General features: G+C 37.7%; 2 protein-coding genes across 4 annotated transcripts in view; both read right to left on the bottom strand.

Annotated features, from left to right (window-relative positions):
- Nucleotides 1-15,044, bottom strand: part of LOC119646167 (transcription factor CP2) — a 54,001-nt gene extending 38,957 nt beyond the window's left edge. For 2 of the 3 annotated variants that reach the window (XM_038046543.1, XM_038046545.1), the window contains exons 1-2: nucleotides 14,152-15,041; nucleotides 25-133 (exon numbers count right to left, since the gene is read on the bottom strand). In XM_038046543.1, the coding sequence (XP_037902471.1) occupies nucleotides 25-133; nucleotides 14,152-14,292 (250 nt within the window). In that variant the 5' untranslated portion in view covers nucleotides 14,293-15,041. Of the gene's footprint in view, nucleotides 1-24; nucleotides 134-14,151 lie in introns of all 3 variants that reach the window. The other variant, XM_038046544.1, reaches the window with a different exon arrangement.
- A 26-nt stretch (nucleotides 15,045-15,070) lies between these two features.
- LOC119646171 overlaps nucleotides 15,071-24,354 on the bottom strand; it is a 66,779-nt gene continuing 57,495 nt past the window's right edge. Inside the window, exon 2 of the mRNA XM_038046549.1 lies at nucleotides 15,071-16,249. Within this exon, the coding sequence (XP_037902477.1) occupies nucleotides 15,074-15,229 (156 nt within the window). The 5' untranslated portion in view covers nucleotides 15,230-16,249 and the 3' untranslated portion in view covers nucleotides 15,071-15,073. The remainder of the gene's footprint in view (nucleotides 16,250-24,354) is intronic.

Below are 24,354 nucleotides of genomic sequence, written 5' to 3' on the forward strand. Positions count from 1 at the left end.
ATATATTGTATTTATTTAACTTACATTTCTGGTAATCGTTGGGCCACGAATCTTTTGAGTTTGGTGGTGAATCAACGAAATTAATAACTTCGTAATCGTGATAATCTGCCGTATTTTGCGATATCTGTGACACCTGAAAGTGAAATATTTTAAAACCTATAGGAAAAGTGTCAAAATTGTATTGTATTATAAATCCCTAATATAAATTTTAATCATAAACAAATGCACAATGATAATAATAGAAAGATAAAAACAGTGCGGACGGTCCAAAGTCTTTATGTGAAAATAAGATAAACGGCGAAACAGAAAAGACTTTGGGGCTTCCTCAGCATTGCACAGGAGAGAACGCCGGCTACAGGTGCAGGTCTTTTCAGGGAGAAATTGACGTGTGGCCCTCGAGAATTGCATGAGTTTTGCATTTTGCTCGTATTTATAATGATCCATCTGGGGATCTATAGAATGTACATCCGAATTGACGATAGGAGGGACAGCAGCAACAATATTCAAAAAGTTGAAGAAGTGTCCAAGTTTGTTCTTATAGGTTTGCGGCCTCTGCACTAGCCAGTTCGGGAATGTGAATCAGGTCCTTTGCAATTACAGTCCTGTTCATATCATTGTAGAAACTCCGGCTGCTTCGAGCGGTCTATTTTTTTCTTTTCCTTCTTTTTTTGGTTGACCAGGTTATTGTTGCACGAAATACTTGAATTGTATGTATTTCAAGATTTATCCTGAAATAAATTACAATCACATCAGACTAAAAGCATGTGGGCTAATTGCAATGACCCGATCTACGGTCCTGAACTGGTTAACACAGAGGCACATACGCACTGACTACACGTAGGAGCTAAATTTGAAATTTCAGTTTTCTTGGATGGGTGCTTCAAGCGGATGATTTGGCATCGCGGTGTGCTTATCTTATTGGTGGTTGGAACAAAAATGTTATTTGATGACCCAACCCAATGGTGCCCGATGACCATTGAATTAAGGTCCAAGAAATAGGAGAAGCTATGAAGATGTCCAATGAACGTGCTTGCAACACGTTGGATTCAGATTTAGAAATGTGGAAGCTGGTCATTTGTTATCGCAACGTAGGCGTATCAACTCAAGAGTTTTGACAGTGATTAATTACTGTGGATGAAATTTGAATACACCTTTATATTCAAGAAGAATGTCAAAACAGTAGACTAAAATGGAGAAATCGATCCTAAAAAGGCAAAAGTTGTTTCTTCGGACGGGCAGATATGATGACGTTTTACTTCCTAAATTCTCTTCTAGGATAGAGATTTTCCTCCTGTTTTACGAAGTTGAGTAAAATCGATTTTTTTTTCATGTCAATCGATTCTTAATATATTTGAAAATAGCAAGACAAAGTTACAGAGTCTAATACTCAATAGTTTTGTAGATACAAAGTCAAAAGCAGTCGAGTGTCAGGTAATTACGGTATAACCGAATGCCTAAACTTACAAAGGTAACTGACGTTCAACACAGTAGCTGTGAATAGCTGATTAGCGAATAACTACGGAAAACTACGAAAATGGTACTTTTTCTTATGGAAAACTTTGATTTTCGTTTTTCCGACTTTTTATTTGTATGATTTCTATAAATTGGGCGGCGTAATTGAAATAAAAAAACGAATGAATCCTTTGAAATGAGAAGAAAAAAATGTAATAATGACTGCTCGATTTCCCCGTTTCGCAGAAGAATCGCGAGCTGTACCTTTCACGCCATTAGAAAACTCCACCAAGTATTCTAACTGAAAACAAATTTGAATCTTTCGTCTTAGAGCTTAATTCATTTTTCCTTAAAAATATTGAGAAAAAAGGTCTTTTTGAGACTTTCGAAGGCAGGCTGACCCCTGAAGAGTTACCATTCACCACGGTGAGAAGGAGGGACAAGGGGAGGATTGGAAGTTAAGGCGAGAAAAATCTTCCAATTATCAACCACAAAGGCTCATCCTGTGTTGACTTTTGATAACCATTCACAAATAGACGAATTGTCACCGGGCCAGTTCGTCCGGACCTAACTACAGTTCGTGAGAAGCATCTATCAAAACATGCTTGTATGTCACTATGATAGTTCAGGAATGTGGGCTAAGTTCCTCGCACTTCTACTAAACAAAAAAAAATGTCACATATCTTATAAATATAGCTAAAAACAATAAAACCGGGACACATTTTGAACGCAAAACGAAAGGAGAAATAACTAAAGTAAAATATCTGGGTAATGCCACCTCACAGGGAATAATAAATTTCGGCCGGGTTTTTCCAAAAAGGACATCTCGAATATTAGATAGCGCAATCGATGCCATGTCATTTGAGGCTAAAGAAAACACGAATGTATGAAGGGGGTATGGGTGGGTATGGGTAGGTTTTTCATCCTCGGTCGCGTAACTCGGCATTTTGGCATTCATTGATTATCGAGGTTCAGTTGTCTACGTTGCTCGTTACTGTACCATTTTTAAGGTTTCATTTGTAAAATAAAACCTTATTGAAATAGGTTCAATGTCTGTTTGTCTCGGAAACGACAATAACAATTGACACCAAATTTGGGTAGACCGTGGGAACTGTGAACGCCCACACATGCAGTAAGTTACATCTTTATATGTTGAGTTTAAAGGGGGTGTAAGAATTTTTTTCACCGAATGCAATCATGTTGGATATCAAATGAAAGGTCTCAATTAGTACTTTTTAAATCCAGTTTTAGTTTTGATATTTTTTGGAAATGCAGCGAGGACGGAGAGTCGAAAATAATGTTAAAGTGAAAAATCTGACAAAATCATGAAACTTTTACTACGTTTTCCGGAAATTGATTAGAAACCCTTCTTAAGTTTATCCTAGAGTTATAAAAATTTGCAGCAATATAGACTACAGTATAAAGCATGATGGCCAAAACCATACAATCGTTGACAAAGTTACAGTTTGAACCGTGAGCCTTTTGCGGTTGGGTTTCATGTGCTTCGTTTTAGTAGACTGCGGCCGTTGCGTTCGCCTATCGTCATTTGGACACTTTTATTAATTTTGTGTCTCCGCAATCCGTTTTATGCTGCTTTTTACTTCTTCTTCATTGGCGGAGTTTTACTCATATCCTGCGGATCATGAAGTCTGACGATATTTTGTGATGGAAGCCATGGTTTGATGTATATGGTATGACTCGTTCTGTGCCTCTTGGATTTTGTTTGATATATGAAAATGTTAATTTCCCTTTTTTCGGTTTCCATTGCGAATTGTTAATTCCTATGTACTTTATTAAGTCCTCGAGAATTTTACTCATTTCCTGTTTTTTCACAACCGGCGCGATGGTTGAGGGGGTAGAGCGTCAATCTCTAAATCTCGTTCATTCCTTTTGGGCATATGGACGTTTGTACAAAAAGTACGGATGGTTTCATCTTGCTACTTTGCGAAGCAGTCTGACCGTAAGCGACTACTGGTGTTGTTGGCTCCAAATAGTCATTATAACGTTTTGTATAGAGAGAATTAAATAACAAATTGTATAGTTCAGACTTTGTTGAATATTATCTATATATATTATTGCTACCTACGTAGAGCACCCCATATACGCTCCCCTTTCATGCTACTGAAAGCTTTCTCGAAATCGATAAAGAGCAGCTGCTGCGAAGGTCTAAACTCCGCGTACTGTTCCAAAATTATCCGTAGGGTGTAAACGTGGTCAATGCAGGAGTATCCGGAGCGGATATCATTAGGCTCTCTCCCGATCAAGTTCTCGAGATGTTCTTTGAAGCGCTACAGGATTATTTTGTTTATTATCTTTGTGACGGCAGGGAACACGCAGATATCCCTCAAATTGTCACATTCAAAACGGGTTTTCCTTTTTGGAGTCCTAACGATCATCCGTTTCTTCCATCCTATGGGAAGAGTCTTGGATTCCCAAGATTTGCGTACAAGTGGAAGGAGCAAATCTGCAGTAACTGCAGGTACAGCGATGCGATAAATAATTCTGCAAGAAGACCGTCAAGTCCAGCGGCTTTACTTCGTTTGAGTGCATTGATGGTTGTAATAATTTCTCTTCTGCTTTGAGGAACAGTCCGTCACTCACAAGTGGAGGAACGTTTTGTTGAATAATACTAGCGTGATTTGTTACCCTTAATTTAGATGTATTTGGCCATAAGTATGTCGACTGTTTTGATTTCCCTTTTTTCTGAGGGATTTGAGTTTCCCTTTATGGGAGACTTAGATTATAGGATTATAGGCTGTTGATTTTCCCCCATATGAGTTGTGCATACTTTTCTCTTACTCTAGATGAGCTGAAGAAACATTTAATCTTTTAAATTTCGGCTAATTGTAAGAAATTTATCCGACTAACCATGCAATCATGCGCTATAATGGGACGAAAACAGGCAACTTTTGAAATAAGTTATTGTTGGAGATATGAAATGTAGCAAGTTCTAGGAGTGGCTGCAGAGCTCGAATTGATGAACAAGAAGCTGGCTATGAGAATGACCCTCTCAATTATCATTCAGCTCTCACCCCTCTCTCTTAACAATATCTCCCTTCTATTTCGAGAACATATCTATTATCCATCCCCTTTCTTTAATTCTCCTCTCCTTTACCCTTCTCGCAAATTTTTAGGAAGATTTTTTTAGGATTAAAAATTAGTTTATAAAATTCTCTTTTTCAATGAAGTTTGATTTTCGGCTATTATCTGGCTGAAGTTCATGGCATTATAATCGTTTAGTCAACTTTATGACTCAGTTAGCGCTTGTTCTGGTATGTTACGTGGCATTTAAACCGTTTAGTCGTTACTTGTATTGCTCATATGACAAATGAGTAGAACCTGAAGCTAGGGTAGACTACTTCATTGTAACCATTACGTTACTCGTAAATGCTCACTTCTATGTACTCGTGTGTAAATTGACTGATTGTTCTCATCATCCGTAATATGGCGGAGAATGCAGAATATTAACATTTGTCCAGATGGATCACGAAGTTTGCAATGCGTCGTTTGTGCGATGAAATGGCCGGAATTCCTTAATCAAGCATTTATGCGCGAAATTGCAAATGTATGTGGGATTTGCCAATTTGATATTAACCTATTAAATTGGGTTACTTGCTGTATTCTTTGTACTGGCTGTGCTGCTTGGGAAGACCTTCTAATTGATTTCAATCTCTGGCTGACGTATCTATTATTTCCGTGTTGGAATATATACTACAGTAATATTGATTGGGAATGGAACTGAAACGTGCAAATCTGTAGGCGCAAAAAAAAAATTGAAAAAATTCATAAACTTCCCAGACAGTGGAATCTTGGCGGAAGTAGCTGATTTGAACGAGTGTAGTTTCATAGATATCTTCGGTTATTATAGTTTGTAGTTTCTGGAGAACATATCAGGAGGTGGGAACACTTTCTTATGTACACTTCTATCAGGGTGCACAGACATGTGCTCACACATCTCAGGTTTGTGGGCGAAAATTACATATTGGTAAACGAGAAATCAAATGAGGGACGAAAACTACAGTATCGGAAACTTTTGGGAGTGTTTGACGCTCGAAATTGTTTAGCTTCAGCTTTTTGATGGTAGATATGATCTGGCTAAGGTTATGAAATAATTTGGAAAATTAGTTTTGAAAGAAAGATGGATAGGGTAATGTAGGGTAAGTACTTGAGCAACTGATATAGATTTTATTTATTCAATAAACGAAGAAACTCACGTATGTTCGCTTATGGAATAACAGAGACGTTCTTCTTTAGGTGCAAAAGGTAAGGCCAAAGGGCAAAACTGCAAACGATTATAGCCTCGCAGCATCTTAAGTAGAGGCTAATTGACCTATTGCAATGTATGTGTGTTTCAGACGCTGAAAGTTAGATCGCGGCAATGTACATATATACGAAATAGAACTATTTACCTTATGATCAAACAGTAGCGGTGATTTCCAATTGGCACAACCGGTTATTTTCGTTTTCTTTTTAAGGTTTTGCGTAAAACAAAACCTTATTAAAATCGATTCAATGTCTGTGTGTCTGTCGCACGCACTTTTCTCCAAAACGGCTAAACCGATCCGAACGAAATTTGAAGGACAGATGGGAACTATGAAATCCCACGCATAAAGCGAGTGGCATAAATTTGGGTGGAGTTTAAAGGGGGGCTCCCCATACATCCAAAGGGGCGATTCAAAAAATTTTTTCACCGGATATAGTCGTGTAGCGAATCAAGTGAAAGGTCTCGATTTGTACTTTCGGAAACTGGTATTAGTTTTGGCGTTGATTGCAAAGTGCGTGAGTAAGGAGTCAAAATGTACGCTCTTAAAGTGAGACAGGACTCATTTTCGGGAACTACCCAACCTAAAAATCCGAAAAAAATCAGGGTGGTGCGCTTAAATGACATCTAGGCCTCAAAATATGTCCCATTCCGATATCTGCTCAAATAAACTTACTAATAGTATATTACTAACTTTTAGATATTTACTGAAAAAGCCCTCTTAAATTCATCCTAGGGCTTCCGAATTTTGCACCAGCATAGAAGATAATATTTCCTATATACTGCTTTCATGGAAATCTGGCCATTAACGCCAAAGTTATAGCAAGTTGGCAAAGTTGACATTCGCGTGAAATATTAAAGTCGCATTTATGAAGAACCTACTTATCTACAGCCCTTTTTAAGGTTTTGTGTGAAATACTTATGTGAAATCTAAACTAATCTAAGTCCCATTCCGGTATCTACTCAAATAAATTGACTAATAGTATATTATCAGCTATTAGAAATTAACTAAAAAACTCCCCTGAAGTTTATCCTAGGTGTACTAAATTACGTGACCACACCGTCGAAAACGCCTCACCTGCAGTTTTTCCACGATCGGTGCAAACCCATATCGATCGCGGATATTCTCATTTCAGACGTTATCAAAACGTATCACGCCACCAGTGTAATGCAGCATCTTCGTCTCCATTACCGCAAGACGCCGTTCATTGTCTTTTAGAGTCGGCCAACACTCAGAACTATAGAGAGCGGCAGACGGACGACATTGCAGTAAATTTTAGATTTGAGACTTGCGCTGATACGTCGATCATAAAGAACACCAATTATGGAATGCCACTTCATCCAGGTTGCGTTAATGCGTGAAGCAATTTCATTACGCAGTTCTCCATTGGCTGATAGCATTGACTTGGGATATTTAAATCGCTGTGTTCTGGCAATGACAGTAACCTGCCCCTCGGGATATTTAAAACGCGTAGTTCTGGCAATGGCAATAACAAGCAAATGGAGAACTGCGTTATGCTTCTCACATAGGGAAGCACAAAACCTTTTATACCTGAAGCATCAAGTTTCCGGTTTCCCGACTTGCTTGTTGTTTTTTTTTTTTTACTAAATAAAGGAATTTGATATGAATTTGTTATATAATATGTAAAAATAATGGAAAAATCTGAATTTCGAGTCCTTTTACGCCATTACTGGAACCAAGGCTTCAGTGCAGCAACAGCAACAAAAAATATATACGAAGTTAAAGATGAGAATGTGGTGTCGGATCGTATTGCGCGAAACTCGTTCAAAAAGTTCAGTGACGGAGACAATATACGTTCAGGCCGACTGTGGCTGTGAATTTTGAGGCAATCCGTTGTAAGAAATCCCTTAACTAGCACTCCTATATTGTCCGCTAGACACGACATTCCAAAAATTTCAATTTGTGTGGCATCTTCACACTTTTGGAAATGTCAGTAGGCATTGCCGAGAAGCTCCTCACGAATTGACTAAAATACAAACACAACGACGTGTCGAGACCTGCCAAAAAATGCTACAAAATCCACATGAACATTTTGGAAGGCATTGTTGCCAATGTATTGAAGCCAAAGGACAAAATTATCGAGTCTTTGATGTAGATAATCTGGGGTCAATTGAAACAAAATACTGGCTCGACGATGTTCAAGGCATCAAGACGTATGTTGACATTATAACACAGATGCTCCAAAGGGCTTTTTGGGACACCATATCATCACCTTTCACCTTTGACTTTCAAGTAATTTGAAGTATCAACGGGCCTGTTCGAGAATGGTGTCATGCGTATTCGTGAATTTCCTTGTATACCCCTTATTTCAAGGATTTTAAATTTTAGATTGTTGGAAGTATTAACATTGCAAGCAGAACAAGAACAAAGGCAAAATAATACATATAAGGAATGCAGGAAGAGGCTAATTGACAGGTAGGTATTGAGATGAAGCAGAAAAGTGCTATTGGATTTACGGGAAAGCATTGAGAGTGTGATTAGGTTCAATGCTAATGAACTTGAGTGAATGAAGTTAGAGATGAAAGCTCATATGATTCCTATTATTCCAGTTTTATGGATGCAAAACTGACTAGGAAACACTGTGTGTCATCACACTACGTACAGAAATAGGAAGAAGAATTTTAACGCGGATTTATGGAAAAGCCTATATACCGACGAAATCTGTGAACGATACCATGACCGTCAGGTTGTGGTATAAAATCCGGCTCAATAGGTTGCGGTGGGTGGGTCACTTAATCCGTATGGATGAGGATGATCCAGCCCGAAAAGTCTATAGAGCAATATCTATGGTAGAAAAAGAAGACGAAGCAAACCCTGCCTGAGATGGAACGACGTAGGCCAGGGCGTGGGAATGGTCGAGTTAATGAGCTTCATCTTGCTCCCGCGGGTTTGAATTTCTATTTGTTTTCTTGGCATTTAGTGTAATGATAATGAAGATGATACATATACCTACCGAGAATGAAATAGAGAAGGAAAAATAATAAAAAAGAAAACTGAGAGGTTCTCTATATTCCACAAAGGAGTGAAATGGAGGCTCATATCAACGAGAGAATTATACGAAGAGAATACAACTTTGAAAAGGCTATGAACAATTGTACGATAGGAAGTAGTCAGGATAAGATACGAAAACATATATTTGTTTCGAAAAAAGGAAAGGACTAAAATAATTGAGCGTGATTCCGCTAGGAGAAGATGAAATGTGGGATTTAAATTTCGTTGCAGAAACGGCTGCATGCTGCAGTGAATATGAATCTAACTTGGTTCTGTTTCGCAGCTTAGAAAAGAACTGAAATTTAAACTGAAACGTTACCTGTTTCGCTGACGGTTGCACTGTGTCTTCAAAAATAGAGTTACAACAGGGTCTATGTGATTAGCTTTTCACTATAAGGCCCACCTAAAATCCAATTCAATATCACATACCATGTCAATGGCAGAACTAGTAGTGACCAAATCAACTTTCCTAAATAACAAAATTTTGGAAAACATTTAAGATCGATAACTACACTCACTTGAAGATACACGAATACTATTTGTATTCGGAAACTCAATTATTTATAGAATAATCATCGTGATTTTGCACAATTTCGGTAGTTTAATAGAATAGCACATGTCTTGATGGATTTATTTCTCAATTGAGCGTATATTGACATTATTTTCATTTCAGAAGTGCTAATCGAGTGTTTTCGACTTCTCAGCTATGCGTTTTTAAATAGAGGGATATTTCTTGAAAAGTACATAACACAGATATCAAGTGATTCATGTTGAATTTACAAATTTTCATTCATTTAGTCAGCGACCAATATAAAATTGAGTATTTTCGAATCAAAAGGGCAAATACCTCAGTTGGTGGTTGTGAAGTATCTTGGTCATTGGTAAAGGAACCTGGTGGAAATCTGTTGCAATTTGGAAATAGTATAGTGCAGTAGTACACATAGTTGAAAATAATTTCAAGTTACTTGAGAAAAAGTTTAGTCATATTATCCATTGAATATGTGAGGCTTTCATCATAACAAGTCGGGAAACCGGAAGCTAGACGCTTCAGGTATGAAAGGTTTTGTGTATTTCTTTTATAAAGAGATTTGAGTGTGCATTTGTCCCATTATCATGTAGCACGTAAAATACGCATATATTATGTGAAAATTTCCACTTTCAAGTGATATTGACATTCATAGTCTTGAATTTGCTGAGAAGCGACAGTTTTGACCTAGTATAACTTTGTTAGTAATAGTGCGATTTGCACCAAATTTGGCAAGATCATGCTCTATGCTGTAGCCTAGGGTGAACTTAAGGGGGGTTTTCCTGTCAATTACTAAAAATTAGAGTAGTGTACTATTATTAACTTTATTTGAAGAGGTATCGGTATGGAGGGTATTTCGAAGCCTAGACACCATAGAGTGGCTGCCCCCTGATTTTTTTCAGATTTTTCGGTTTGGTAGTTTCTGAGAATGGGTTCGTAAAAAAAAGATAATTTTCAACCCCCCGTACTCCCCATCTTTTCAACAAATGTCAAAGTTAAGACCGGCTTCGAAAGGCACTAACTGAGACTTTTAATTTGATACCCCACTTGACTATATTTAATGAAAAAAAATTTACACCCCCCTTTTGCATGTATTGGATGAAATTGTGTCAAATTTCATCACACAATGGAGTCAATGTTCAACTAGATGCAGATTCACGATCTTCTTATTCAATACAAAGCAAATAATTCCCGGGAACTTCATGAGCATTTTAATTGTGATGAAAATATGATCGGGAACTTTTTCCGAATTCATCTGTTTATTGACAGCCTGTCCTGCTCTAAAACAAAAAGTATTTTTTTGGGAATTGCGTATATACTATTAAGACCCTTTTGCAAATGCTTTGCGGATGCTGCTCCCTTTTCGGCGTCACTTTGTACCCACTCGGCTTCCATGTTCACCTTGTACCGAAAATAGTCGGATGATCCAGTTAATATCACATTTTGCAGATAGCATTGCACTATTGTTTTTGGTGTTGTTTGAGAGCTCGTTGAAAAGCATTTTTTCCAGTTAAATCATTTGTTCCTTTCTCGATTTACGTATTTTGAATTAGTACTTGATGCTCTGCCATCGAGCTACTTATGTGCAGATAGAATTTGAAAAGCAATAGTCTCCACGACATATCCAAGTTAATGGCTATAGACCTGTTGAAGCAGAAATTTGCTCAGCTCATCAACATGTTGAGGAATTCACAAGAGATAGTGGCCCTTACCAAATAAATCGATCTCTTGCATCTTTGATGTGCAATCAAATCGACGGAAAAAATTTAGATAGGGGTCCGTACTTCCTTCGAGCGAGATATCGATATAGAATAGAATACACGGGAAATAGCAGGTGCGCTCTTATGCTACTAAATTATTTCGGAGCGTGTTGACGCTATACCAAAATTAATGAATCAACATCATTCAGATGGTTTGGAGATCAATTAAAATATACAATTAAGTAGTTTCGGAGAAAGTAATCGGTCAGGAACTTAGTTGAAAGAGAAAGCATTGATTCGGTGAAGAATGCCAACACGTAATTGATGGGAAAAATACTGTATATAAGTAGTACTAGTAGCGACAAACAAATACGTACAATTAAACAACTGATAACGTCTGTGGAAACAAGAAACCTAAGCATATAAATGGCAACATTTGCAGAGTAGATTGAGTAATTAATTCAAGTTCTGTTCCAAACCTGCCCTAAAGAAGAACACAGGGTTACAACCCAAAACTACTTTATGCTAAGACGCAGCAGGGAATCTCATAGAAAATATGAATTAGATCAAAAGCCGATGGCCTAATACTTCGAGCAAATAGTCAACACCCCATCGCCTAAACTCGGGAAAGTTAAGGATATATTAAAAATACTAAAAAATAACCAAGTGCCAGATGTAGACAGAATACTTGCGGAACTTCTATGCCTCGGACAGAGGGTATAGATTTACCATCAGGAACTCCTAAAGGCAATTTAAACTCAAGAATCTAAGTAGAACGGATGGTGCAAAAGTGTAATGCGCTCCATTAATAAAAAAAACTGACAAACTTTGCTGTGAGGAATACCGTTGTTGTGTACATGATGACAAGTGCTGTTTAAAATAGTATAATAGAAAGAAAGCTCGAGCCTTTAGCAAAAAATATGATCTGCAATTACTAGGAAGGATTTCAACGAATTACGGAAATGTTATGAAAATAAATTTAACGAACATCAAGTTTTCATGGACTTCAAAACTAGTATACAGGGTGCAGTAGAAGGCGCAACATTGATTTAACGTTTTTTATGTTTTTTTTTTTGTTGTAAGTCAGTAATGTTTGTCTACTTTGTTCGCTTTCTTCTGTAATCTTTATGTTTGGAGCAAGCAAAATGAGTTCAAAAGCGAAAGGAGAAAGTGTATCCGGACTGTGTCGGACCATCAAACATCTTGAAAATGTTTAAAATACCGCACAGTAATAAAAGTAACATCTTAAAAGGTTACGACGACGTAGGACGAATGGAAAGTGGTCGAAACAGTGATCTAAGGCCACCAACCGCTATAACTTCAAAAAACATCAATTGAATTTGAAAGCACACTGATTTAAATCCAGAACAGGCAAAGTATACCATGGCTCAACCTGTTGATTTTAGGCAATTTTCTCTTCGTAAAATTGTTAGAAAATGCTTAAATCTTCGAGCATACACGCCGGGTAGAAGAGAATATCTTACCGACAAAATGAAGATCAACTGAGGAGTGAAATAGCGAAAATGGTCAAAAATGAAAAACACAGGGTTGATTTGTTTTTCAAGGAAGCATTTCTGCTCAATCTAGTACGTAAATCGAAATTTTAGAAGTACATGTTTGCCCCAAAAAGGGTTATGATATCGAAATGTGTGTGGGAACGAAAAACACCTTTGATTTTCGTTGATTGTGGGACCAAATTGAATATAGCAGTGTACCAAAAGGGTACTGTACAGTCCGCAGTAAAGTCATAGGATCCAAACCTCTTCAAAAATCAAGATTGGACTTTGCAACAAGACTGGACGCCGGTGTATTCTGCGCAAAGCATTTTAATCTGTTCCAAAAACAATTTTCTTTCCTTTTTGGACCAGGATATATGGCTGTCTAATTCTCCCAATTTAAACCCATCATTTCATTTTTTCATTGGATTGTAGGCAAAATTTTTACATACCAACTGAATTGGTAAAAAATGCTCTGCTAAAGGTGTGGAACGAATTATTAGCCCAAAAATGATGTTGGCCAGCGTCGTTTTTAGAGAATTTTAGCTCTTTCAATATGTGCAATTTTTCATTTCATTGATTTTCGAATACTGCCTGAATTTGGAGGCCTGGCCAAACTGATCAGACTCATCGTAATGACAATAAATTAATCCAGCGTACAAATAAATCAGTTAACAAGTACAAACTCTAGATTAAAAGCAAGCAGTGGTCAGTGAATTGAGCTGAAATCCAGCATCGCTCTGAAATATCTTATCCAGGAAATGCCAGCAGGCCTACATGACCTAAGTGGATGATAAAAATATACTAGCTTAGTCAAAAGGTAAGGCCAAAAAGACTTGATGGGACATAGCAACCGATATTGGCCTAAACATAAACGAGCATAAAAATAAATTTATGGCACCAACTAGAAAGAAGATGTCGATCACACAAATTGTGACGTTAAATAACTATTATAGAATTTCAAACAAGCCGATAATGCCATTCACTGAGACGCAACAGTTACAAAGGACAACAGTGAAATGGACGAAATCAAAGAGCTAATGTTGTTTGCAAACAAATCTCGAGCTATTAATATTGAAAATAAAGAAGCGCAAAAAATAAAGCTAACAGTATTGTACATTAAACCTTGATTTGGCCGACCCTGTTTTACGGGAGCGAAAAATGGATAATAAACCAGGGCGATGAATTTTTGAATGTTGAGCCTTTTGAAGAATTTTCGGCCCAATGAAAGAAGACGGTATATGGCGAATTACGTGCAATTAAAGAGAGTTGTGTCTCTTATAAAATGACTTAGAAGCTGCCAACCATTCGAAAGCTTCAGTGGATGGGTCATGTACAATTACAAAATTTCCAGACAATGAAAAAAACTGTTTTTTTTTTTTCAAAAGTGAAATGCATGATGAATGTTTCTCAACACCAAATCAGGTCTAAGCATTATTCAAAAACTTTAATTGTGTGATACCCGGCCACTTCAAGGTGAAAAAGATGCTTCAACCAGTATAAAGTGCAAGGTGAATATTCTTAAAAATGGTTTATACGCTTTCTTAGGACCTACTATGTTTAATATATAATGAGGTCTATTTAGACAGGTTCAACAGCGCTTTCAAATATAGGGAAATGGGTAAAACTGCATACGGGATTTCATTTTAAAAATACATTTGAAAGGCTATAAGTAGGTCTAGAAAAAACTTCGTGAAACTTACCTGTAAGTTATTATGGATAGGTGCTGGGGCTGTTGCCAATTCCATTTGGTCAGAAAGTTGATAATCAAAGCTTAAACGTGATGGATCGAAAATATTTTGCAGTTCGGTATAATTGGTCTGCGATAGAAGGGAAAGAGCCATTCGGCTAAATTTGTTAGAAATCCTTCCACGCAAACCCGGCACTACCACCGCGTTTTAATATTCTGTTTGTATTTTCTATTAATATACCACGTTGTACGATTTCTTTTGTTTACCACCGAATTCTTGATTGTTACAAATTATATTTACTTCACTTCGACTCTGGTTTCAACACAAATCGTAGCACTTTGACACTAATGCAACAAACGAGAACGGAAAAAGAAAAAAAGATCCTTCTACTCGTCCTTCGAAGTCAGATTTATATGAAAACGATATTTCTGAAATTTCACACCGCGGAAACTTAGACGTGCGAAAATTTATTACATTTGGTTATCCGTGTTTTATTTTAGGAGCCGGAACGCAGAACTTTAACGCCTGGTTTTTTAATACACTAACCTACAGTGAGAATGCATTTTCTTGTTTTACTCCAGCGTCATTGTCCTGAATTTTTTTGGAAACTACAACTAAATTAACTCCTAAAATTACTTTGTACATTATCATAAAATTATTCACCAATTTTTAAAGTTGTATTTTTAACATTAAAAGCAGCACTGTGTGAAATCGTAGCTATTTTTTGGATATTTTTTTTTTAATAATAAGGCACTTGACGCTCTGAGATAATTGTTTTTTCTTAAACTGAGAACTAATATATTTTTTAACTTAACACTGATTGAACAAACACGAAACACGGAAAATATTTGACCAAGAATGTTTGTTTCCTTAACAATTACGTAACTAACTTTTTGATTTGGTTGGATACAGGAAATAGTCAAGTCTATCACGATTAGAATAAAACAAAAAATGAATTGTACAGTTTCTTAATTCCAGTTGTTTCACGTTGTCGGTGGCTTCGTAATAAGGTATTTTCGATTTTCAGCAGCATTTTGTTAAACATGAAAACCACAAATTCACTTTCGCTGATAATGGTTTCTTTCTCCATCAGTTGTCTTTGAAGATAAGGGAAATGTTGGTAAATCAAACGATTTAGATTCACGGTTAAATGTTTTTTGTTCGCGCCACTCCGAAAGAGGCTCTTTGATTTCAATATAAGATAGCACAGTTTTTTTTATCTGCAACACGTGGTGAACAATCTGTTGAACGCTGGGTTTCAAGAAATTTGTTTAGTATCCTTGGAGTTGGACTTTTGGTCGGCTTTTTGTTTCACGAGCAATCTAAAACACTACAGCTCGTATAAAACTCCGTAGACGTGTTGTAAATGGCGGAAAACTCTCGCTTTGTTACTTGGTTGAGTCTAATGTTCTCAATTCAGTATAGGAGTTTTTTAACGAAGCCTTGCTTCGCCAGTTCTAGTAGAAACAACATTTTAACGACTTGAAAACTTGAACAACCGACTATAGGTTGACAAATTTTGCGAAGACCCGATTTGCAAATTTCCTTATGTTCGTCTATCTTGTTTGGATAAACTTAAACAACTGAATTGATAAAATGTTTTATGGTTTAAACGAAGACGTTGTTTTTGACGAATAAAAGCCCCGACACTAGATTCTATATATTCACGAACACGAGAACGATTTGCCACTGATGATGACGACAACGATGATAACAAAACTTCTTCTCCCGTGAATGTATTCAACCGGCAATAAGGTTCCACCAACAAGTACTAAATACTTATTGGTTGTCGTTTTTCCTCTGGGTCGATTGATATGGGAGCAATCATCTAACGAAAATTATCAGGCTATATGTAAGATTTGCTCGAGCATACGTTGATATGGCTGATTCAAGCTGGGCAAGTATGCAGATACTACTACCAACGTAGAGTATAAATTGTTGAACAGTTCAGCACTGAGATCACTTGCTTAATAGAGCCTAAAATGCGCGCGCAATTAGCTTCTCTGACCAGAGGCTTCTCCCCACAACTCGACTTCGATGGACTCCACTCAGCGGCCTTAGTAAGTCGTCAGTTCTAGACAGTATATTATCATAGAGATGCGTACGCAATCTGAAAAAAGATAAATAAAAACGCGTTCAGAAACCAGATCTATTAAATATACTATAATTTCAGAGACGCTTCCATTCATTATTTCTCAAATATATTAACATTTAACGGTTTTACTATCTACTACACTACTACTACTCCCTGGGGAGAATGATTTGGAAGCACCCGTTTGCAACCTCTTGAATAACAAATAGTACCTTGGAAGAGATATAAAATTTCTGGCTTCTTAAAATCAAATAAATGACACTCAAATTGGGATCGAATGAAAAAGATACAAATGCTGACTACTTGATATGAAGAAAATAATGATGAGGGATGACAGTGATTTTATATCATAGCACTGACTTGTGATTTCTTTATTATGAGAAATGAGAGATAAAATGGTTCTTATATTTTCTTTGATTTCTATTTACATTTCGCTATTGATGGAAACATATTTCTGCTTCCTGATAACAAATGATATCCAAATAATGTACCCATAACAATAGGACAAACATAGAGATAAACAACAACACCCTTAACAAAACTAGAATTAAAACATAAGTCACAGTCGCACATGTTCCTAAGGGGAAAATTCCAATTCCAGGATTCTGTCGCATATATAATGACGAAATCTATAAGCGATACCATGACCGTCTGGTTGTGGATAAAATCCGGCTCAACAGGTTGCGGTGGGCGGATCATTTAATCCGTATAGATGAAGGTGATCCACCCCGGTAAGTCTATAAGGTCTATATATTGTAGAAAAAGAAGATGTGGCAGATCCTGTCTCATATGAAGCGATGGCGTAGGACAGGCCGCAAGACTTAGGGATATCGAATTGGTGGAACTCGGCGCAAAAGCGGGATGTCTGGAGTTCCTTATTAAGGCTATGGCTCAATATTGATGGCTACAGTTATGCGAATTTGCTTGAGGATTTGAGTTGGTAATGTGTTCCCATTTGCTTGATGGTACTAATTTCGGAGGCGACTGATTCCTACTGCATGGGTCACTCGTGTTTATGAATTAATATAATCGGATCAAGCAACACTAACAGCATACTCAGCAGGGCAGAAGTGAGGCAGCTTCTGACAATGCGACGAAACCTCCAGCAATTTTCGATTTTATTCCTAGGTTTGTGAAAAGGTAACCTAAAGATTTTCTACCCAACCTTGATTTAGAACATTTTAGAATACGACGAAAAATATACATGATACATCGATATCCTATAGAATAAATTTTATATGACTACGTACAATGATAAAACATGTACTTTGTCCTGTGTCATCAGTTCCAAATTATTAAGGAACGGGGGGCGGTGGGACTTTGCAATGGTGGAGGGGTTGAGCGCTGACCTAGCGTTCTCGGTGCTATGGGTTCGAATCCTAGTCATTATGGATGCATGTGTTCGTCTTGCTGCTGTGAGCTTATCAAACAGTGTGATGATAATAAACTGAAGCAGTCTCAGTCTTGTGTGGATGCCCTATACTCCACAAAGGAGCGAACAGGAGATAAACTATAAATAGAACTCAACCTCAAAGTGGCAAAAATGGCGAGCTGGTGAAGAGACACCGGCATAACTCTTCACGTGAGGTCGTTATCTATATCTGATCTACATACTACTGTGATCAAAAAGTAAGGAAATAAGGAAGTAAAGGAAGGCAAGTAAATTTTCTTTTTCCTAGGTTGGTAGCACTGTTTGTCAAAAGGTTTAATTATCTCCGAGTTACACGTGTTTTTGTAAACAACCAAAAGTGAATTTTTCGATTTTTACAATGGGTGATTTTGTTGAGCAAATAACTTGCATCAAATTTTGTCTGCGGAAAAAATATTCTTGTGCGGACACGTTGATAATGTTGCGGAAGGTCTTTGGTGATCAAACTATCGCACAAACAAATTTTATAAGTGGTACAACGAGTTCAAAGTGGGCCGAGAACGCGTTGAAGACGTACCGCGCTCTGAACGATCATCAACGTCTACCGACGAAGGCCACATCCAAAAAATCAAAGATTTGGTGCTTGGAAATCGACGATTGACAATTAGAGACCTCGTTGATAGTGTTGGAATATCATTTCGATCAGCCCAAACCATTGTGAAGGATGTTTTGTGTCTCAAATGCGTCAAGTCTCGCCAAAACCGCTCAATTTTTTGGAAAAAAAAAGCATCGCGTTGATGTGTGTCAAATTTTGCTGTCTGACTATCAGGACCACTTGAAATGCATCATTACTGGAGACGAGACTTGGATTTACGCATACGTGACTTCTGGCTATTCAGCAAACTCAAAAGGCCAATGCGTGGACGCCGCTTTGACACGATAGATAGAGATAAAAACCGAATCGGAGAAGGTCTTGAAGGCTATACCGAAAAAAGACTATTCCCTCTGTTTCCAGGACTGAAAAAAGTGTTGGCAAAAGTGCGTTTTATCGGACGGGGATTACTTTGAAGAGGATGAAAATGATTTGGAAGAATAGATAAAGAATTTATATTTTATAAATTAATTAGTTTTTGATCACAGTAGTATGTTCATACTTCAGCTCCTCATAGCACGAATTAGAACTGAACCTGAGAAAACATTTGCAACTAAAGTACAAAATAAGGTGAATGAATCCAGGTAGTATCTAAGCGAAAAAGAATCCTGAAGTCCAAACCGACTATCGAAAAGTATAGTATCTGTCCATCGAATTATGAACTATGATTTTTTTTTGAGAAAATTTACTATCATTGCGTTTTCGATTGTGAAGAAATATCAAAATATGTTGTCACTTTTATTTGTTTTTACTATCTAGGGTGGGATGTTAGAATAAAATTAGACCCGTTATTTGCCTGCTAGTCGCTCTATTTTGTGCAAAGTCGTGTTTTAAGCTGGTCGAGTTCTGGGAAGTTAACCGATTTGTGAGATTTGTGGCGTGCTTAACGGTACACGTGAGTAAAAACATTGATTTTATTTCCCATATACACCCCAGTCATCAATTGTACCTAGATATGGTGTAGAATATTTGGACTAACCGACTGAAAATTGAAGACAAAGCCTTATATGTGTTTTTAAGAAACCGAAGGTTTATTGACTAGGTACAGCAGATTAATGGTCAGTTAAGAATTTATGATTAATAAACATTCTAAATTTCAGAACATATTTCTACGGATCGCAAAGTAGGATAACTGCGATCCTTTTGACGGTTTTTAAGGTTTTGTGTGAAACAAATGAAATGAAAATATGACCCCCAAAAAGTGTAACAGGTCTCGTTCTCAGAACCTATCCAACCGAAAAATCTGAAAAAAAATCACAATAGTGCATCTCAAATCTAGGCCTCCAAATACATCTGGTTCCGATATCTGTAAAAATTAAGTGAATAGTAGTATATTGCTACTTTTTAGAAATTTACCCGGCAACTCCCCTTATGTTCATCCCAAAGGTACAAAATTCGGTGCGGGGGTAAGGGATAGCATAATGCACACTTGGTCAAGTTTAAAGGAAATCCAATTATTATTAACAAAGTTATAGGGGGTGAAACTTTGCCATTTTTCGTGAATTTCGTGCATGACGTCTTCATCACATATCAATTCGTCAATACCACGCCGAAGGGAGTTCGTATGAATGGGGCCGGAAGGAACTATTTTGTTTTAGTTTTTTAGTCATTTTGTATATAAATATCAATTACTCTAAACAGACGTGTGTGTAGTAGGTATACACTATATATGCGTGCTAATGAAGTTTGCGGGTAGTGTCTAATTAAGATAGATATATTTATACATTAAACCAGCGGTATTTAATATACGTGCTATATATGTACATATCTATGCTTTTGTGCACAAGTAAATCGGAAATATGGGTACGATCAATTTATATACGTACATATGTATGCACAGTATTCGGAAATAGGCAGTTTTTTGCTTAGGGTGAGGATAATATCTATGGCTGTAATATGACCCCCCTACGGTAACATATTAAATTAAGTTATGTCCGTTTTGAAAGAGGGAAGGTCAAGCTGTGTAGCGATTACCTTAAATTTTGGTGTTTCTAAATGATCAGTGACTGAAATAGCAAGAGAGTTTAGCATTGTTCCTAATAAACCAAAGGTTTTTCGAAGTAGTTAAAAAAACTTCAAGAGAAAACGCAAAGCTATACAAAGGGAGACGGGCTTATTTTACGGAAGTCTCAAGAGGCTCAAACTGCAACATCCCAGTGTATTTCGGATGAGATGAGAGACGCTATACACTACGTAGGTGTTTGTATGAAAACGGGTTGAAATGCAGGAGATCAGCTAAAAAAAAAGCTGGTTAAAAATAATTTTTTTCCTGACCTTCTTTTTCGAAGTTCATACTTTCCCTTTTTTTAATTTTTTGTAGGTCATCTTTAGTGACGAATGTCGTTTAGAGACGGTGACTGAGATGATAAATTATGTTCGGAGAAGAAAGGGTGAACATTTTTCTGATGATGAAAGATCAGATATCCACCAGTAGCCGCATTCCTGAAGAAGCATCTGATCCAATACAATTTATTGAAGATACAGTGGGATTTGGGCAGAACATTAACGTAAAACAAAGGGTTTGTATGCCATAGATCAACAATCTGCAGTTTCTGTATACGTGTAGGATGGCGCACCTTACCATACATCCAGAGCTAGTATGAATAACCTAAATTCACTGGATCTGGATCAAACGTCTTGGCCCGGTAATTCTGCGGACTTAAACCCAATAGAGGATTGTTGCAGTTATTTGAAATACAGAAACACTACGCTTGGAAAGAGAAAAGTAAGGATATACAATGACGTTGATTTAAAAACAATGCTTAGAAACTGAATTTACAGTACACCTAGTCGCATGAAAGGTGTATTAAATGTACGCTGTTGGGCTTTGACAATATTACACACATATGTCGCTGAAATACCTGTTTTGTTAATTTAAATTGAAAACTTTGGTTTTCATTGGTGCTTGAAGTTGAAACTTTGCATATTTGCTTAGCATTTATAATTCAGTGTAGTTGAACATTTGCAAGAGTCTAAATTCTTAGCTTTACAGTTTCTAACTCAAATATTGCAAAGGACTAACTGTCCCCATTAAAGCAAGGGAAACAGGGCTAGATACAACAGATCTACAAATTCTGCTGAACAGAAGTTTTAAAATACGAAATATCAGGCACCGTGAAAAAGTAACTTGATTCCGTTTCGGTCAAGCAGCAGCTTTTGCAAATAGCAATGATTTCGTTACCAAAATAATATAATGCGAAAAGGTTAGAGGTTATCGATAGGGTTTTTATCCGCGATGATGAGTAGCTGAAGGAGTGGAAGGTGCACTTCGTCCTGGAGTAAACCCTTGCCTTGACGGTCTCATTGTAAAATTATTTCTCTATCTCTCTTCATCAGTTTCTGCAGAGTTGTTACTTACACTTATATGTAAACCCTGGAAATCGACAGGGAAATAAAGGAGTGGATGATCGTTAAGACTACGAAAGAGGGCACCAGTTCTGAATGCAACACTTTCAGGGATATTTGAGTGCTCGAGAAAATAGCTGACATAATCCTGGAAAGTATAAAAGAACACTTCAAAAGTTTGATCAATATGCAGCATTCTGGTTGGATCCTTCTGTACCTCATTCCTATATTTGGGATCATTATGGAGCAGTGGGCGTAGTTTAGACTTCTCTTCCAGCCACTTTCCATCCAGCACTTTCAACAATGTCAATGGGGAGTATATCTGTAGGGCTCTGGCATTCTTGACGGACAAATAACATTATCATTATTAGCGGCATATGACGGAACAAAATCTCATGTGGTGCACCGAGGTGATACCTTGGAGGAATTTAGAGTCTAAAGCGGGGCCCGCTAGGATTACCTTCTGCCATCGATATATTTCTTCTTATTCTCGGTGACTGCCATGGTTGCACGACGTGGACTAGTCTATTTTTTCCTTAAACAAATCAACTACACTGACGACTTCTGCTGGTCTCATACCGATCCATGGATCTTGGTGAAACAGTTCTGGACGGAATTGGACTGAAAATAAATGCCAACAAAACCTAAAGTATCCTAAAGATGGCTTAGTGATTAGAGCGCTAGGCTGTCGCAGCGCAAAGTCGTGTTCTCAAATCTCACTGGGGACAGAGGGATGTGCATTGTGACTGGATATCACTCACTGGATGAGTACCTGAGTGAAATCAGAATAATAATCACAGACGAACACAATGTTGACCTTATTGCCAATGTACCATAGTTCTGCAGTGTACCGTTACGGTCTAGAATGAAGCACCCTTACATGCTTCAAGAGCCATATAAAATTCAATTTTTTCGCCAGCGATTATTATTATTATAGCCAAAACCCAGGTTCGCAGTCTTGATGTATAACGAGCTTTTTGCTAGATCAGTTACATGTAGATTTAACTTTTACTGGACCGTCAAGACCAAGAGGAATAATTAAGAATGCGAAATATGGAAGGCTGTAGTCTGGTTTACTTCATAACCGAGACCTCTTAGCGCTATTAGAGCAACTATAAAATCGGGATCTCCTGGAGGTTTGTCAGTTTCACCATCAGTTGCTGGTCCAATGATGAAAGTTCGAATGGTGCAAAGTGGTAGCAATCCTCTTTTCGAATTCATGTGCCATTACTAAGGAAGCTCTTCCACATTTATGTCATCCCAGCGGTTGACCACTGATGGAAGTTTTGAACTGGCTACCCGGTCATTAGTTATGTAGTCCAGTATTTTGTTGATGGCTGATGGAATTCGTTCTGCCTTCGAAAAGGAAATCATTATCATCAATGGCACAACAACCGGGATCCGGTTTAGGCCTGCCTCAATAAGGAACTCCACCTCGGTTTTGCGCTGAGATACACCAATTTGATATCCCTAAAAACTGTTTAGCGTCCTGACCTACGCCATCGCTCCATCTCAGGCAAAGTCTGCCTCGTCTTATTTTTCTACCATAGATATTGCCCTTATAGACTTTCCGGACTGGATCACCCTCATCCATAAGGATTAAGTGACCCGCCCACCGCAACCTGTTGAGCCGCATTTTATCCACAACGAGACGGTCCTGGCATCGTTAATAGATTTCGTCATTATGTAGGAATCGTCCATCCTTGCCAAGACTGGTGGTAATGGTCAATGCCCAAAAATTATTAAGATAAATACATGGTATTACTGGTTTTTTTCTTTAAGGAAGTGTGCGCTCCACTGCTTAGATGGCTAGGGACAGGATTGTACACTAAGCAAAATCGGTGTATTGATACTTGGGAAACGATGCCTTTTTGGAGTGAATGGTTCCCCCTGCTTGACGTCGCAGGATAAAGTCGGTCAGTTTGTATTCTTCGTCGAGTTGGTACAGGTACTCGTGCGGCATATCAAGCTCTTGAACGTTGGGGCCACTGATGGATTAAGTGAATGGTGACCGAAGTAAGCCCGGGCGGTGAAGAAACTAGCAAGACGAGCCAAGTAAGAGGGGTTTGCTAGACATGGTTAGGACAATGAGAGGTCGCATGTATTTATAACACTTAGTGTTACGTTTACTTTTGTCCTTATAGTGGCGTCATTGATTCGGAGGTGCCAACTAATATCCTGAAATTGATGAATGTTGAGCGTCAGCCTATCGATCTCGTTATCCTGGGTTCGAATCCTGTTTAGTTTGTGTATCTTTTTGTACCGTACTCTATAAAGGACTGAACAGGATACATATAGGAAATATTGTTGATGAGGGTATCGAGGCAGTATGACAGCCTCACGCACCATCGCTCTTCTGCTACCTGCGTTAATGGGCAGAATATCGAGGGCATTGAACAATTTGTACAATATATTTTAGTAGTATAGTTTCTGTTGAACTTGATGTCGCTCCACACATAAATTGCGTTAGCAATTTCAAAACGTTTGTCCTGCTATCTATACGGAAGGAGCATCAGGAAAGGGATCGATATTGTTACTCGAAAGTTACAAGCTTTCATCAACTTCGTCGGCAAATGGGCTAAAGACCCTTGAACTTATTAATCAGAAGGTGGAAGTGGATCAAAGCGTTTATGGCAAGGAAATACATACAACTTACAAAATTTACTCCACAGATGAATAGTTGTTGTAGAACTGCAGGAAATGCATTTTTGGGACCATGAGGCTCCAATTTACTATAAAGCGTGTAGCGTCAACAGA

The sequence above is a fragment of the Hermetia illucens genome, chromosome 1 (assembly GCF_905115235.1).
Source record: "Hermetia illucens chromosome 1, iHerIll2.2.curated.20191125, whole genome shotgun sequence".
NCBI lineage: Eukaryota > Metazoa > Arthropoda > Insecta > Diptera > Stratiomyidae > Hermetia > Hermetia illucens.